At 39.9% G+C, this 16,007-nt stretch overlaps 2 protein-coding genes across 3 annotated transcripts in view; both read right to left on the bottom strand.

Moving 5' to 3' along the window:
* Positions 1–2,729, bottom strand: part of LOC136260598 (inositol 1,4,5-trisphosphate-gated calcium channel ITPR1-like) — a 34,422-nt gene extending 31,693 nt beyond the window's left edge. The window contains exons 1-4 of the mRNA XM_066054394.1: positions 2,603–2,729; positions 2,473–2,549; positions 2,350–2,425; positions 2,244–2,301 (exon numbers count right to left, since the gene is read on the bottom strand). Of these exons, the coding sequence (XP_065910466.1) occupies positions 2,244–2,301; positions 2,350–2,425; positions 2,473–2,549; positions 2,603–2,703 (312 nt within the window). The 5' untranslated portion in view covers positions 2,704–2,729. The remainder of the gene's footprint in view (positions 1–2,243; positions 2,302–2,349; positions 2,426–2,472; positions 2,550–2,602) is intronic.
* A 329-nt stretch (positions 2,730–3,058) lies between these two features.
* The window catches only part of LOC136259792 (protein lingerer-like), a 13,985-nt gene continuing 1,036 nt past the window's right edge, over positions 3,059–16,007 (bottom strand). The window contains exons 5-27 of one of the 2 annotated variants that reach the window (XM_066053333.1): positions 15,774–15,915; positions 15,219–15,328; positions 15,095–15,157; positions 14,827–14,924; positions 14,064–14,209; positions 13,859–14,012; positions 13,751–13,804; positions 13,501–13,695; positions 13,368–13,447; positions 13,136–13,313; positions 10,663–10,874; positions 10,340–10,610; positions 6,598–6,763; positions 6,224–6,294; positions 5,444–5,522; positions 5,313–5,390; positions 5,132–5,265; positions 4,759–4,948; positions 4,657–4,706; positions 3,978–4,598; positions 3,698–3,928; positions 3,428–3,598; positions 3,059–3,365 (exon numbers count right to left, since the gene is read on the bottom strand). In XM_066053333.1, coding sequence (XP_065909405.1) covers positions 4,383–4,598; positions 4,657–4,706; positions 4,759–4,948; positions 5,132–5,265; positions 5,313–5,390; positions 5,444–5,522; positions 6,224–6,294; positions 6,598–6,763; positions 10,340–10,610; positions 10,663–10,874; positions 13,136–13,313; positions 13,368–13,447; positions 13,501–13,695; positions 13,751–13,804; positions 13,859–14,012; positions 14,064–14,209; positions 14,827–14,924; positions 15,095–15,157; positions 15,219–15,328; positions 15,774–15,915 — 2,687 coding nt within the window. In that variant the 3' untranslated portion in view covers positions 3,059–3,365; positions 3,428–3,598; positions 3,698–3,928; positions 3,978–4,382. The remainder of the gene's footprint in view (positions 3,366–3,427; positions 3,599–3,697; positions 3,929–3,977; positions 4,599–4,656; positions 4,707–4,758; positions 4,949–5,131; positions 5,266–5,312; positions 5,391–5,443; positions 5,523–6,223; positions 6,295–6,597; positions 6,764–10,339; positions 10,611–10,662; positions 10,875–13,135; positions 13,314–13,367; positions 13,448–13,500; positions 13,696–13,750; positions 13,805–13,858; positions 14,013–14,063; positions 14,210–14,826; positions 14,925–15,094; positions 15,158–15,218; positions 15,329–15,773; positions 15,916–16,007) is intronic. The other variant, XM_066053334.1, reaches the window with a different exon arrangement.

Genomic DNA, 16,007 nt, shown 5'->3' with positions numbered 1-16,007 from the left:
GTAAGCTGAGCAACCGATAAGTGGCCTGGTTCAAACCACTCTGAACAAATTTTTCTGATGCTTTTTATGAACAGTTTTTTACTTCTCAGTGATTGTTCTATTAATCTCATTTCACATGTTTGGTTTTTGCTTTTCCCTTAGCTAATACTCTCAGTGCTTTTATATCTCAAAAGGTTTGTGCTATGATGGTCAGCCTATCTTCTATGTAGAATGAGTGTATCACCATATGGTCAGCCTATCTCCATATCTATTGTAATCATGTGTATAATTTTCCTTGGGGCGTTATTCACTCCCTGGGCGCATTGGCATGCCATCTGCCCAGTATCAATAAATAAATAAAATCTATTTTTAGCTTGTTTCTGTTAATAGTTTACCTTGCAGGTATGGCAAAAAGTTTTACTTGTAATAAATCGCTCATAGCTTTTTGTGACTTTTACACCAATCGGAAACTACATTTGCTATAGTATGCTCTTTATAGCCTCCAGTGAGTTATGGCAATTTTGGTAAGTGATGCAGAAAGATTAATGTGGAAATAAGTAAAACCATGAAGAAATATAAGAAAAACTTTGAAGGTGTGTATCTCAAAGACAGCTGACTGATTTAGCTCAAATTCGGTATGGAAGATATCCCACCCTGAGGAATATAATGCCATTCTGTGCAGCCTTTACCAAGGTACAAATGTATGAAAGTCTTGTTTTTTTGATTTCTGTATATAAAATACACACTTGTCTGTAGCGCACATTGGCTTTCCTTGGCCACATGACACACTATCGTACGTCCTGATGATGCAGCAGTGAGTGTATCATATAATAATGGCCCCTTATCAATTAAAAATATTACCTTGGGCGCTATTGGCTATTCGGTTAGTTAATTTCAAGGCAAAGCAATCACTTTGAAATGTATACTAGTTTAATAGACCTACAAATAATGACAAGTTTAGCACCTGAGATCAGTGTGCTCCGTATTATGTGAGGAACAGAATAGGCCATGTTTAAGGTAGTTAGTCAAGAATAAACTTTTTTGCAGAGGGGGCAACATAAAATATACATGGTCGACAATTACGATTTCAGACTCCTGACTACATTGTAACACTGTGATGAGCACAGATTATACCTGCCCAGATGAACAAAAGTCTCAACACCTTGTAGTAGTGAAGCGGATATGAAGAATGATGCTAAAAATGAAGTGAAGGATGTATAATTAGCATTATTGAGAGATGTTTACTGTAGAAGGCTAGCATTTTTGTGGCTTATCATGACTTTATTACTTATGTATATAGCCACAAGTAATTGCCTATACAAACAGTCTTGAAACTAATGGACCTGGCTTTGTATTGAGTGATACCAGACCCTTTATGGGTTGGGCGTGCAAGACTATATACGAGGCATAGTCTAGTCTCGCCCCCAGACTGGTCTGAGGTTCACAAAGCCACACCCACTTTACAGGAAAAGTACCTTGCTGTCTGTAATAAATTTACGTGGAACAATGCCTACTGACTGATTGTAAATTATAAATCCTACCTGTTTAGTTTTCACCTCTTTTTACTTAACACACTAGTCAAGCACCCAAAATGTAGCTCTTAGTACATGTCTAAGGAAGTAGTGGATACTGAACCAAAAGTTGTTTCAATAGCATAGCTACTGGCTATTGAACCAACAGTAAACCTTAGACAAAAAAGGTTGCTAATATAAACTTGGAAAAAAAAAACTGCAAAATGTTCAGGGCTCAAACCCTGGACTACCATGTAGTGTGCAAAGTCAGTGTGCTAGTAGCTGTGCTACTGCTGCTAGTTATGACCTCCTATATGATAAATGTGACTCCGAAAAGTAACCTCTATAATAGCAAGAACCTATACCTGGGTAAAGAAAAAACCAAGGCTGAACCCAACCCTCCTTATACGCATAATGATATGTCTTTCACTGTCTAAGTGAGCTAGGTTTTGAGTAAGCAAAGTAAGCATCCCAGCAAACCCTAGCTAACCTCGAACTCACTAAAAATCTTACTGGCCTTCATACAACTAGTGTGCTTGGTATACTAGAGTTATTTGTGTTATTGAAAAAAACAACTTTCAGTTCAGTAACCACTTCCTTTAATTAATCCAGGTCACTTCCGGGTCAGCAGTAGTAACCTGGTTTCAACATTGCGGATACCAACTAGCTAGCAATTAATTAGTTGGTTTCAGCTAATAGCTGAAAACAATACAAAGAGACACCGGAATAGTTAGTCACTACTATAACACTCACTTCTGCAGCAATCAGTGCTTCTCTTTCTTCTATATCAAGATTTTGTTCCTCCATACCCCTAATATAGCATTTACAGTAAAACTTTGCATAAGTAGATAGTGCTCACTGCAATGTGCTGCGTAAAGTAGTGAATCTCTCTTGAGCTTTAACTTGGTTAGCTGCCAGAATCTTGAATGCCGCCACTAGAAAAATCACTTGTAATTTGCAGCTATGATGATAGGCCACTTACTTTTAAGATTTGGAAAGTTAGGATCATTCTCATCTTTCGAAGCCACCGGAAAAACCAGAATTGACGCACGAGTGGTACTGAAGCAATACTGGAATCGATTCGCTACACAACACGAGCATGCTTGCCTAACCTGGATAACTCCGAGAAAACGTATCCTCCCGATTTACAGTGAAGGAAAACAACATCACCATACAGCAGCGATGGGTTGGGCGTCTTCCCTGGTAGAGCCATCGTGCTGGAACAGGGCGGGGCTAGCACTCACGTGTACGTGTTTACCCTCGCCGGTAGGTCACGATCACGGGGAATTAGCGCTCTTTTTGTCTGAATGCAGATCCCATGCAGGCTCCTTAGGCACTTCACTAGACTGCAAGATGTCTATGGATCAAGTTATCACCCGATCTTTACCAGCTACCTATACTCTTGTGTCACAAGTTTTATTTTTCAGTGTAGTCGCCTTGCAGGTTCCTAGAGCAGGATAACTACTAATAAAATAAATATAGATCTAGTAGGTAGCTTGTGGCCAAAGCCACATTTAAGTGGCTCCAACTGATGTCTATATGCATGGTAGCTACATATAAAAACAGTCTATAATATAAAAAAAATCAATTGTACTGCTACATAGCTACAGTTGAAATCACATGGGTTACAAAAGGGTGTGGCTACTCAGTACATGGAGGACATAAACATAGTCCTTTTAATTTAGCTATCAATCAGAGACAAATAGTACACTATTCCATTTTGGTGTAGGGTTCTGTGGAGCTAATACCAGTGGTGGTGGTGGTGGTGGAAGCTTGAGCTGTACGATAATGCTTCTCATTCCACTTGAAAATCAGAAAGACAGTCATGTAAACACCAAGTGCCCCAAGAGCTAGACACGTCAGTATGGAAAAGAACTGCAATGGAAAAAAAATGATAACCACCTTTATTACTTGACATAATGCTTTATAATACTCACTGAAGCAGCTGCTCCACTCTGGGCAATTGGTGTGAAATCATCACACACGTCCTGCTGCTCCCTATCATCTTCACAGTCATCTTTCGCATTGCTAGCTGTAGTAGAACCAACTCCACTAACCACTGTGCTGATGAAACTATTGACGGACCAAAAGAAGCTATTTGCTATGTCCTATATGATGGAGGATTTATGAGTTAACTATGCAACTAATAATACATAATATATGCATGCCATGATGCCACGCATTCATGGTCAGCTCTAGCTGCTTACCATTATGCCGAAGATGATCCAAAATTGATTGACTATCCCTAGTCCCAGTATTCTGATGATGATGGTAATTACTAGGCCAATCAGTACAAAAACTGCTATTGCTACAGAGTACCCGAACACTGATTTTAGATCAACAGAATCGTCCACGTATACATCTCTATAGAACTCATTAACGTCATCAACATTAGCTCTCGCAACTGCAGCTGTTATCATCGTGATGAAAGCAAGAACCTACCACAAAGTAGCAATGTATATGGCGCGCCTAATCAACTGCACTTACGCATATTCCAGTCCTCAGAACTATCTCAGCAATACCTTGCCAGAACGACAAAATGCCTAATGGCTGCAACTGTGGGTATTGAAAATTCGACGACCTTGTTTCAGTGGCGGTGGTGGCCGGCGGAGGTTGAGTAATAACCGTGACGTTCACGCCTTCAGTTGTAGCGACTTCTTCAGTTGTAGTGGTCGTAGCTACTTCCACGACTGCTGACATCTTTAGTAACGCAGCGGGAAAAAAAGTGGGTGTGGCAAGCAGAATAATTATTTTGTTAAAATACAGTATATTTAAAATTACAATTATAAAACAGAAATGGGTGCACTCGCTCGTATATTATGCATATTGCTAAAATACGTACAACCGTACGTGATTTACAAAGGAGTGGAATGGAGTGATATATATGAAGTCTCAGGAAAACGATGTCGTACCAAATACATTGGTGCCATAACCCTTGTGCTGTTTCTGTACTGGCTGTCTTGGCGGTTGGTTGACATCAGCAGGTGTGGGCATCAGTGAAGGCATCTGTGCTGGATGCATCATAGTCGGGAAGAATCCTCCCATGTAGCCACCTGAGCCACCCATCGGCATGTTGTATCCATAGTTCTTCGTTGTGTCAAAAGGAGGCTACAAAAAAGAAATACAACTAATTGCATAGCTACCATTTTACTTGATTTCAATTTACCTGGTGCTTGAAAGAGCTTCCGCCAATCTCTGAATTGGTTGAAGCAGCAGCTGTATAGACACACAAGTTAAGGCATAGTAAAGAACTACACTGAATTCCTACAATTTACTCCAACAGGAAGTTTGCCAGGTTGAGGATTCATATACGACTTTCCATAGTCATGGTTGACAGCAGTGTTCAGCTCCTCATAACCACCGCTCATGTTGAATGCTCCAGCAGCTGCCATTGGCTGGTAAGTGCTGACTGTCCCTGTGGGGTATGAGCCTCCAGCTGCTGCAGGCTTTGGCCCCATCTTACAAAAGAAAAAAACACACGCAAAACAAATAATAACAGACAGTTCCTTTGACAATCGCAACAATAAAACCTGTTGTTTATATTGAAAAAGTTGCATTTTGAATACACAATTATTTTGAATACACAACACTATTTTGGTCTTTCTATTTGCTAAACAGTAAACAACAACAACATAGCTTACCGAAGGAGAGAATCCAGGTAAGCCAAGTGTTGGATACAGACTGGGCATCATAGCAGAGTTAGCATAGAACATATTGCCATATGGGATAGCAGCAGCATTCATAAATGGATGAACACCCTGACCCTGCTGTAAGCCTAACCAAGGGATATTAAAGCATGATTATCATTTAACTTTAGACTACCTTGTTGCTGAGCCTGTGGCTGTTGAGCTTGTGTGCCACCAACTGGTGACGAAATCTCACGACCATATTTTGCATCAGCTGTAGAAAGACACAACACAAATGCAGTTAGCATCCTTGTGGGATACACTCACTTGGAGGGTAGTTTGAGGCAGTGTGATCTCTCATCATGCCTGTAGCCATCAGGGAGTCAGTGCTCGTGGGGAAGTAAGCCTGTGAATACACATAGTGGACAGTAAAAAATGGAGGTACTTAGGATGATCTGGAACATGACTGACACTTGGATCATGAGTACTGGGAACCTGTGAGAAGACTTGGCCAATGCAAAGAGTCAGTCAAACCAAACTGAATGGAGTGGTGAACGCAGCTGAGCAACCTCAGAAAACATGCAGTCTAGGTACATGCCAAAGGAGATCTCTAACAGAACACACTTCACTACAGGAAAATTTCAACGTTGAAAATATATATTGATCCTGCAAATTCCAACACAACATATTTTTGTTTTATTACACAACAAAAGTGTAAATTCAAAATACTGTAACAGAAGCAAAACAATAAACTGGATTATCTTGTATGTTTGAAAAGAGATGGATGCCATGTCTGCACCACAACACTAGCAGCTCACGAGACTTGAACATTGAAATAAAGCAATACCAAACCTTGCTAATCAAGCCCTAGCTGGCAGCAAAACTACTTGTGATTGTATTTAACTGTAACCTGATGTCATGCCCTGACTAAATTCAATGTGCACCAATTTAGTGGATTGCTATCTGCAGTGGTGTACAAGTCATTTAATTTTCATCAAAACAGCTAACAATGAAAATTTTTTGATAGTTAATTTAGTGAGTGGCATACAGATACAATGGTGATGATAAATACAGAAGGTGAACAACCTTCAATATATGAGAACTGACCAGAATAGGATACTGAGGCATCATGGCTGCAGCAGCAGGATACATCATTCCAGGAGGAACTGGATGTTTGTCTGATAATAAAGAGATACAATGCACTTGTGACATTTATACCACACACTCGACAAGATTTTAAACCACACAAGCTACTAATGGAAGCCACAGTTCTATATGTGAATTTTATATTGGACATAAAACTATATTCTAGTATAGCCCAAGAGTTCATACTCTTGATCCTAGACAGGAGCAAATAATGTATACACATATTTCTATTTTATTTCGAACTTATAATTTTTATGGTAATCAGTACCACATTTAGTTCAAGCAGTAAGCTAAAGACTAAGAGGAAGGGTACAGTCCAATAAACAGTGTCTTACTCTGTGGTCCACCGTGACTGCTGCTACTAGGTCTGCTAGCCCCACCCATCATTGAGTGACCCATAGCAGCACTGCTGATAGCTGCATTTGTTGCTGACATTGTGGTCATGGGGGTCATCAGGAGTCCATTGCTCACTTGTCCCATCCCCTTGTCTGAGAACACCGACTAAAAGAAAGAACAATATTAAATATCTGGGGAACTTAAAATAACTAGGAACTAGCCAAATCACTTTTTTGCTATAACAACACCACTTCCATAATTAGTGACAGATGAGCAACCTCATTTTACAACAAATTGATATAAACACAATTACAAATAGAGTACTATAAAATAGTATATTAGAGGAAAGTGTGTTCTTTTGGAGTAATTTACAAGGTGCTGTTACACAAACATCAGTAGGCTTTATACTACTTCCATCAGCATCAGTGCCATAGGAGCAACAGAAACTGACAAAGAGAGAAGTTAAGATCAATCATTTCTACAAGAAAAGACACCTCATAGCAATCCAGTATTTAACATCTTGAGACAACCAAACCGCAAGACATCCACCACAAGATAAAAGATATGAATCAGTAACTGGTTGTGTATTCGATAGTCCAGTACACACATTTGTCTGAGGATGGACTACTAGTAGGACTAAGATGGGAGATTCATGTTCCCAAAAAACCAAATCACCAAAAACCAAATCACCAAGCTTGCCAACGATATCCCTTTCTGGGGAACAACATTTTTGTCAACAATAGACAAAGGGCATGAACATCTGCAGAGTAGACAGTGTATTCCATACCAACCACATATGAGCTCAGTACAGTTGTTTGTTCAAAACAACTCAACCACAACAAATACATGAGATAAAGACCACACCCATTTGCCATGGCAATACAAAGTAGATGGGTTAATTATGCAATGCACTGTACAGGGCATCCAAGAGAGGCTGGACTAGCCATTTACCATGTAGCTATACATAAAGTCAAGACTACTAATGAACAATTTTAACAGCAACTAACTAATTTACATGTGCAAAACATCGATAACACCAATGTGAAGGCTTTGGAGGAGGCACTGAAAAGTGGAGCTGGAAAATCAAAACGCTTGTGGATCCAGCACGTAGCTAATGTCACACAAGGAAAAAACTGGAACATAAAGTCCTGGAGATTGCTAGATAATCCAGTTGAAAAAGTTCACATGTAAAAACAAAAGAAACTGAAGCCTATAGCTACTAACCTCACTGACGGACACATGGAGTAATACCCATTCTTGACAAGACCAAAACATACTACATCAGCTTAGGAAGAAAGGCATCCTTGCAGTATACAGCAAAAAGGAGTCTTGCATGCCAACAGCTATACCCTCCCAGCCATCAGTAGTGGAAGGGGAAAAAGAGTGCAGGCACCCTTGGGAATGAAATAATGCATACATCAGTATGCATGCCATTCTTTAAAATGCCATCAGGCAAAATTTAAGATTCTGTGTAGTATTTTCACTGTGTATTTACAACCTAAAAACAAAGGATTGCAAAAGTGAATATTCTATTAGAGTGCTTGACTGTTCTATTAGATATTTTGTTGCAAGCACTGTCTAATAGAAAGGTTGTCGTGGTCCCCTTTTCACTACCTATGACAACCAGTACAGTAACCAAGGAGAAACAATCCAAGTTGCAGAGGAAGAGCAATTGAATAATATGTTATAACTTGTTTCCTATCCCTAGGCTTTTTACCAGTGGGCTGGATTCCACAGAATAACACACAGATAATCAGTGGGTGCAACAGGCAGGGAAGACTTTGGTTAAAGGTCCCCAAGGCCTTGAGGACCAAAATTGTCAGCTGATAGGCAGTGAGGTACTATGGATATGCTTGATGTAAGACCTAGGAATCTGGTAACCCTAGCCCAGAAAACATTTATTGCAAATGGTAGGAATTGACTATCAGCTGTCTTCTTAGTGGCACATTAAAACATTTACCCATGGATGAATACATCAGACAAACAAGCAATGGGCAGATTGAAGCTGACATTCCACCTTTAAGATGTTTTACCATCACCTGAAGGCTATGCCCAGAAGCTTTCAAAGGATCATCCAAAAATTTTATGATGCAATAAATAATATAACTTCACAATAAATCATGGATAATGATCTGCATTAACCAACCTTATAGACAATGAAACATAAGCACAGTTCTGCACATAACGATCTTGGCTGTTGCCAAATTGTTCAGTCAAAATCAAGCAATATCCACAATTTTGCCAAAACAATTTAGAGCATACAATTGTGTGAATATGATACTTGCACTTACAGGTATAAGACTTTTACTTTATTGCAATAAATAAAAATGGCAAAATGACCTTCCAGCTAAGTTATTGAGTCACTATCAACTAGAGGACAACCAGGACAGTACACATATTATGGAATCACACCAAGGACCAGATTCTTTAAAGGTGATACTACTCTCAAGTAGTCTCAGCAGAATGGCTCATTGGACATGATAGAAATCTGTTGTTAGTTTTTAGCACTATCTTGATTGATTGAATTATTTGATACAAAGTTTGCAATCATACAACGATGATACCAAGGAGCTATATTTATGAAAATTTTGCTGTCAGATTAAAGACAAATGTCAATGTAAAAATATTTAGTCAAGTAAGTAGTCTTGCATACCCTGGCTTTTTTCCGTATGTGTGGGAAGGCAAGGCTAACAACCAAGTCACCATATACTGTATTTCTATATTTATAAACTGTTAAAAATATTTCGTCAAAGCTAGCATCCAATGAAAATGAATTACGCAAAAAATTTTTACCAATGTAATATTCGAGAAGTTGAATGAATATAGTATGTTCACGTTGAGCTGAATCCTGAAAAAACAGCTAAAAATTAAAAGTGGATTTTTTCTCAACACAGTCAACATTTCAGCCAACCAGATAATTATTGGTAACAGCAAAGGTGTCAACAACAAACACGTACGGTTTGGCTCCATTACAAGTTCGGGAAAGGGCTGTAATGGACACTGTACTTATACGGCTTCCCCATAGGAAGTGTATTGTGAAAATTTTGATTGATCATAAATACTATGTCAAACATTTGAACAAAAAGATTTTGAAATATTTTTAGCGGGTCAAGCAGTACTACAAATGAGCCAAATTTCAAGATTGTGTGTAATTGCATCCATGAGTTATTAAATGTTTTTGAGGATTCAGCTCAACGTGAACGTACTATAGTTCGGTTAACTGCTTTCTAGCCTCCTGGATTGAGGTTGCTGCGGTCTTTTAAAAACAAAGGCCTCCCTCATCCTAGGAGAGAAGGGAGCTGTCCGGTCTATTTTGCCGCATATTGGCCATGGTAATGATGCCATCTGATTCCACTACAGGACACATTAAATGGAGTATATATGCACAAATATACAAGTTGATGAAATGAGCTTCTAGCTACAGTCATTTCACTCCAGTCCATTGCTTGACTTGTAACAGACAACTTATTAATTTGGGGTGCAGCCTCCATGGAACGGAGACGCCACAATTCAGTTTTGCTGCTTGTCATTCTGCCTCTCCTGCATACAAAAAGGCCTCGAAAAAGGCTGTATAGAATTCGTAATTCATTGTTAAAATATTTTCGTCGCTTGAGGACACAGGTGAAAAATTTTTAACACGAAAATTTCTCGCAGCTTATATTTATAGAAATACGGTATTTATGTCCCACAAAAATTAAAACATTTAAGTAGCAACTGAGATCAGGCCATGACAGGTCATACCTGTGATACTGTTGAAGAGTGAGGTTCAATTCTTGATTTGGGCATTTCCATCTGTGTTGATGGCTGCGCCCTTGACGATGGTAGTGGTTCAATCCGTGATGATGCAGGTAGTGAACTTGTGATGGGCAGGTCACCTGATCCAGCCCTTGATATATCCACAGCAGGTGGACCAGATGCAGTCTTCCCCAACATGGGATGATCTGGAGGGTGGGCACTAATATCATGTGGTCTTCCCGGCAGAACAGAGCTCGTTGATTCAGTAGTAGTCAACCTAGAGAAGAGTTGCATTTACAAATACCACATCATTAGTATAGACTACATACACTTCATGGTGCTCAGCCTGTAGACTTGAGTTTCGCTTGTGTCCGCCCACAACAGCACCCAGAGGAGACTGGTGTGTGGCCATTGTGCTTAACAAGTTGTCTTGTTGAGACAGAACAACAGCGGTGGTGGTTGTGTGTTCACTGGCCACGCCATATGATGAGGAGGTCCTGGTATCTGGTTGCTGTGCTGACAGGGGCATTGAAGCCAACAACTAGGAATTGGAAACAACACAAACTTCAAACTATACACCTACTAAATGGCACAGTGTTAACTTCAAAATAACTACATACTAGCAATAAATACTAGTAACTAATTATATGTTGTGAGATTCGCTGCATGTAACACTGGTATTTCCTTCACACCACATAAAAATACAGCATCTTTGTAGCTCTTATTACAATATAAATGCAAAATATTTTCGTCCTATATCTGGAGGTCCATGGGCCCAATCCCACTTTATTTCCTTTGCTGCACATGTCAACATAGCTGAAGCTTGATGAGTTTTTAGTGGACCTGTCAGCGAGGACAGCATTCCTTCAGAAGTCAACGTTACAGCTCACTTCACAGAATGCCTGAACTATTGAAGGAGTGATGCCTTTCCCCTACTCCAACCATAGTGGGATATCTGCAAGTAGTGGATGGCCAGTGTTCTCGTGCCTTTCCTGTTCGCACCTGCTCAGGATTTCCCACCATTTTGGAATCAACAGCCTGACACCACAGAAACCCTATTAACACTTCTACCTACTAACAACAAGGGAGCACCCAACTCTGATGTTGAGAATGGCTCCCAGTTTCTTCTGGCCTCCAGAATACTGTACAGCCAAGTGATGAAGACATTATTGAGCCATTGAGTGATGCACAGGCCCTGGAGCTTATAAAATGTGATCCCACCCCGTGGAGTCAAAAAGAGGACTGAAATCCACCACAGATTCCTGGAACAGCACATTAGCAAATCTGACAACCTTGATGCCAGGCTCTGAAGTCCTGACGCTGGATGAGCAGGTCTGGATAAAGAACATCATGAAGGGGGCTGGGATTGATACAGCAATCTTTAAGGCGCTCACTCAGTCCATGGAGCTTCCAGTACAGCAATAGCTGAGAAAGAGGTTCTGATTACTGACATACTATGGACTGCAGATTGGAGCAGAGATTCTGGTTTTAAGAGGTTCTACTATAACCCCACTTTAAATAACCCAGATAATGCTACAGCAGAAGGGGGTGGGGAGATGGGACTGACAGAAGGACTTTAATTTGCCTGTGTCATTGTATTATGTGCTGGCTTGTGTGCCATGTGTCAAACCACGTCATGTGTGTACTGAGGAATGACTTCCATCTCCATTGGGCTAGAACCATTATTGTCATTTGTGCCACTGCTTGCGTATTGCTTGCACCATGCTTGGTAGTGGTAACCTTGGTGTGTATGCTAAGTTATAGGGATATATGTTTGACAGGTATAGTGACACACGTTGTCTACATGCTCAGTTCCAGGTAGTGCATGATAAAATGGGTGTATACTATTATTTTTACACTTTTTTTCGAGTTCGCTGCCTTTCTCGAAGCTTCGAACTCTACCAGTGTTACATACAACAAATCTCAAAAAATATAATTGATGATCTTGACAAATCTGAAGGTAAATCATGATTACAAGTTAGATGAGCAAATGAAATACTGGCTCCTAATTGGCAGCCCGCCCATCTGTGTTTCATTTGCTCTCTCTTACTGAGTGCACATGCACAGCAGTCTCAAGCTCCTGTGACCTCTGGATATAAGGACTGGAATATATTTTGTGCTTAGGCCACTTCAACTAAATTTCTTGTTTCTCGGACCCGACCGACCCATAAAATTTGTAAATGAAATGTTTTTGTTGATTTTTAAAGATCACGTGTTTGATCACTTGAGTTTATGGCGTTGATGTATTGTTGGCCATTCATGTCTGCTATGCGTGGGCCGAGCTTGGTTACTACAAGAAGAGTTGTAAAAGCAGACTATGGATGGACGTTTGGTCATTTAGATCTAACTAATAGTTTGTTATTGAATGCTGTAGTTACATGTGTTGCCATAACTTCAGTTTAAAAAATTATTATCACTTATTATTATTTTATTTATACCTACCTACCGACCCACTTTTCAACTAGTTTCAGTCCGAGAAACAAAAGATTTAACCTTATAGCGTTGTAGTAAGAGCTGTAATTTTGTGTGGTGTGAAGGAAATACCAGTGTTACATTTGTTCATCTCACTTGTATAATCACGATTTAACTTCAGGTCCTTTGGGCTCATCAATTACATTCAAGAGAGTTTGAGAGAACTGGCATGGACAACCAACATTCTGGCATATTGTTTGTGCTCATTAGTGTGCTATGGTTTTCCAGCATTTACTACACAGACAGTTGGGAAAGCCAAATAGGTTACTATAGCACTCTCATTCATATGTGCCAAATCATGTAATTAATATACTAAATACTAAAACTCACTCCACTGCTAGCCTTTGCTACAGCATCTTTGTTCACTTGCTGTTGTAACTTTGATGGATGTGTCAAGCCAGGAGGTGGCTCAATCCGAGGCTCTTCTCTGTGGTAACTTGTCCGGCTGCTAGTTGTCCCAATAATGGCTGATGAAGTAATACTTATTATACTTGGATCATCCACAAAACTATTATGGAAGGAGAAAGGGAGTACAACAGCATGCCAAACACGTCTAACTTACTGTTGTTGTGTGGTATAAACAGGTGTGGCAGTGGATACTTCTGAAGAACTCAATAAAGGAGTACTAGAGGTCACCGTATGCTAATGAATTAGTAAAGCATGCAAGGAACACTAAATGGTACAGCAGGACATACCAACTGGTCTACACTACTGGTGGTCAGTTGTCCTAAGTGTTGGGGAAATGATGAGACAGGCATGGTATTGTCTACCACTTGCTGCTGCTGCTGCTGTGGTATTTGTTGTGACTGAGATATTGTCTTCAACACATCGTCAGCTTCACTGCCACCACCGCCATTCATCCCAATAAAGTCAATCCCCAAGTTACCAAACTATATACAAAATTTAATAAGCCATATGTAGATTTGATAGGATTGCACAACTCACTTCTGCTTCTAAGGAGCCCATGGCTCTTGGCATTTGAACAGGAGCTGATGGTATCTAACATTTTATCATAGAGAGTGAAGACATGTTGGTAATAAAATATCCCCATACCTCTGATCTTAGTGGTCTTCTGCCTTTGCCAGATTTCAATTTCTGTGATGGTGACTGACTAGTTGGAAGATCATCACTGAACTTGACTCTCAATTGTGACGGCATTGATACTGCTGATGAAGACACTTTCTGCTCCATCATCTGTTGTAGTAATCTATGAGAGAATAAATTGTAAGTGATGAAGATGCATGCAGTCCATCCTAACCTATTGTCTAAGACAGCTGTTTGCTGTTGAGAAGGAGGCAAGGAGGTGTTGACTAGTGATGGAGATGTAGACGCCTCCTCCCCCTCTGTAGCCAGTGGAGGGACTATGGCATCTGGGAAGACTGACAAGGATGGAACAGATGAAACCTGAAGATTGAAAAGAAGAAGAGATATATTCATGCATGTGTGTATATGTATTTTGTTATTGTTTTAGAAAAATAGTTGCTTTCCGTATTTGACTGGTTAATAGCTGCGGCTACTATAACTTTCAGCAAGGAAAAACCTGCGGCTACTATGTAAAGGTGGCTACTATGGGTTTGTGTGACAGCACCCCACAGTGTTTATACGGATTCACGAGTGACTGACCTTGTTTAATAATCCTTCAATAGTACCATTCATTTTAAGTTCTCTCTCAAAAATATTATTTCCTGGCTTAAAACAACTTCACCCAGTTTCTAATTCAAACGTGTCTTATCAACACTTGCATCAGTATATTCAGATACAAGCTGTGGCTCTTATATGACAATAATTCTAGGCTGTGGAGCAGCTACTATCCAGGGGCAGCTATTGTACAAGCTGTGGCTATTAACCTGTCAAATATGGTATGTGCATTGCTGCCCTATCTCTTTACAATCCTTCTATCAGTCTCAACTTTGAAACATCACAGTACATAAAACATCCATATTAGTGGTCAGATTATATGCATGGAGATTATATGCATGGGTGCATAAACATCAAACAAAATTAAGAGAATACTTGCTAACCTGTCCACTACTCATTTGTGATGGGACCCCTCCTGCTGTCGAGGTGGGGTGATTGTCCTGGCTCCAGTCTGCCTCACCACCACCAGGCAATAATGAATCTACAAGAACACTAAATTAATGAACATTACACAACAGCACAGGAAAGGTCTATCATACTTCAACTCTTCAAGCAAACAAGTGTGTGCTTTATTAGGGTAGTTAAGTTCTTAATTAGACTGGTAGTGAACATACAAAGTGTTGTTACAAAAACTTCAGATTATTGGCATACTATTATTCTGTCCAGTAGGAAAGGTAGCGTCATCATCCCAAGTATCCTCAGTTGATGGTACTGCTATGTTATGGAACAAACACCAGATGAGGATGATGCTTGTACAATTTCATATGCAGCTCACCATTAGACTGTGGTGATGGCAAACGATTTGATGTTCCATCACTACCGCTGTTACGTCCTCTCTCTTGGTCTCGTGATGGAAAACCTCTTGAACCACTGCCACCTCCACGCCTATTAATAAGCAATTAACAACGAATCAATTTTCAAATAAAACGATGATCATTCTAATGGCATGACTTATGACAAAGGCCTAGATATAACATTTTACATATGCCTGAGAACACATTGGGTACTATGTTATTGATAAACAGTGTACACTCAGCCTTCACCAATTGCACAGTAAATAAATTTAGTTCCATTGATTGACATACACGTTTCAATTCTACGCTGCCATTCTAAGTGTAGGCTAGAGTAGAGTGCATTACTTAGCATGAACTGGTAGTCACGATTGGCAGCTACACCTATCCAGTACTATTGTGGGATTATTACATGTATAAGGAAGGAGGCCGTGCCTCTGATACTGTTGAAATTTTGAAGACAAAATTTTACAAATTATTTCCATTAGTAACAGTATCAACAAACACAAAATTATTCCTCTTCTTACTACAATACACACCTGCGCCGTAATCTTCCTCTCTCTCCAGTTCCACGAAATCCTCTGGACATATTGCGACCATAGCCCTTCCCACCTCTTTGCTCTCTGCTCCCTCGTTCAACACTGACACCGCCACCATATCCTTCCCGAGTTGTTTTGGCAGCTAAATATCACACAACCAACTTATGTAAACAACAAGAGTAGAAAAGTATTCACAGAACTTCTAGTCCAATAAAAATCGTCGGTAGCAACATA

Source organism: Dysidea avara, chromosome 7 (assembly GCF_963678975.1).
Source record: "Dysidea avara chromosome 7, odDysAvar1.4, whole genome shotgun sequence".
NCBI classification, from domain to species: domain Eukaryota; kingdom Metazoa; phylum Porifera; class Demospongiae; order Dictyoceratida; family Dysideidae; genus Dysidea; species Dysidea avara.
This window is presented reverse-complemented; position numbering and strand designations above follow the sequence as displayed.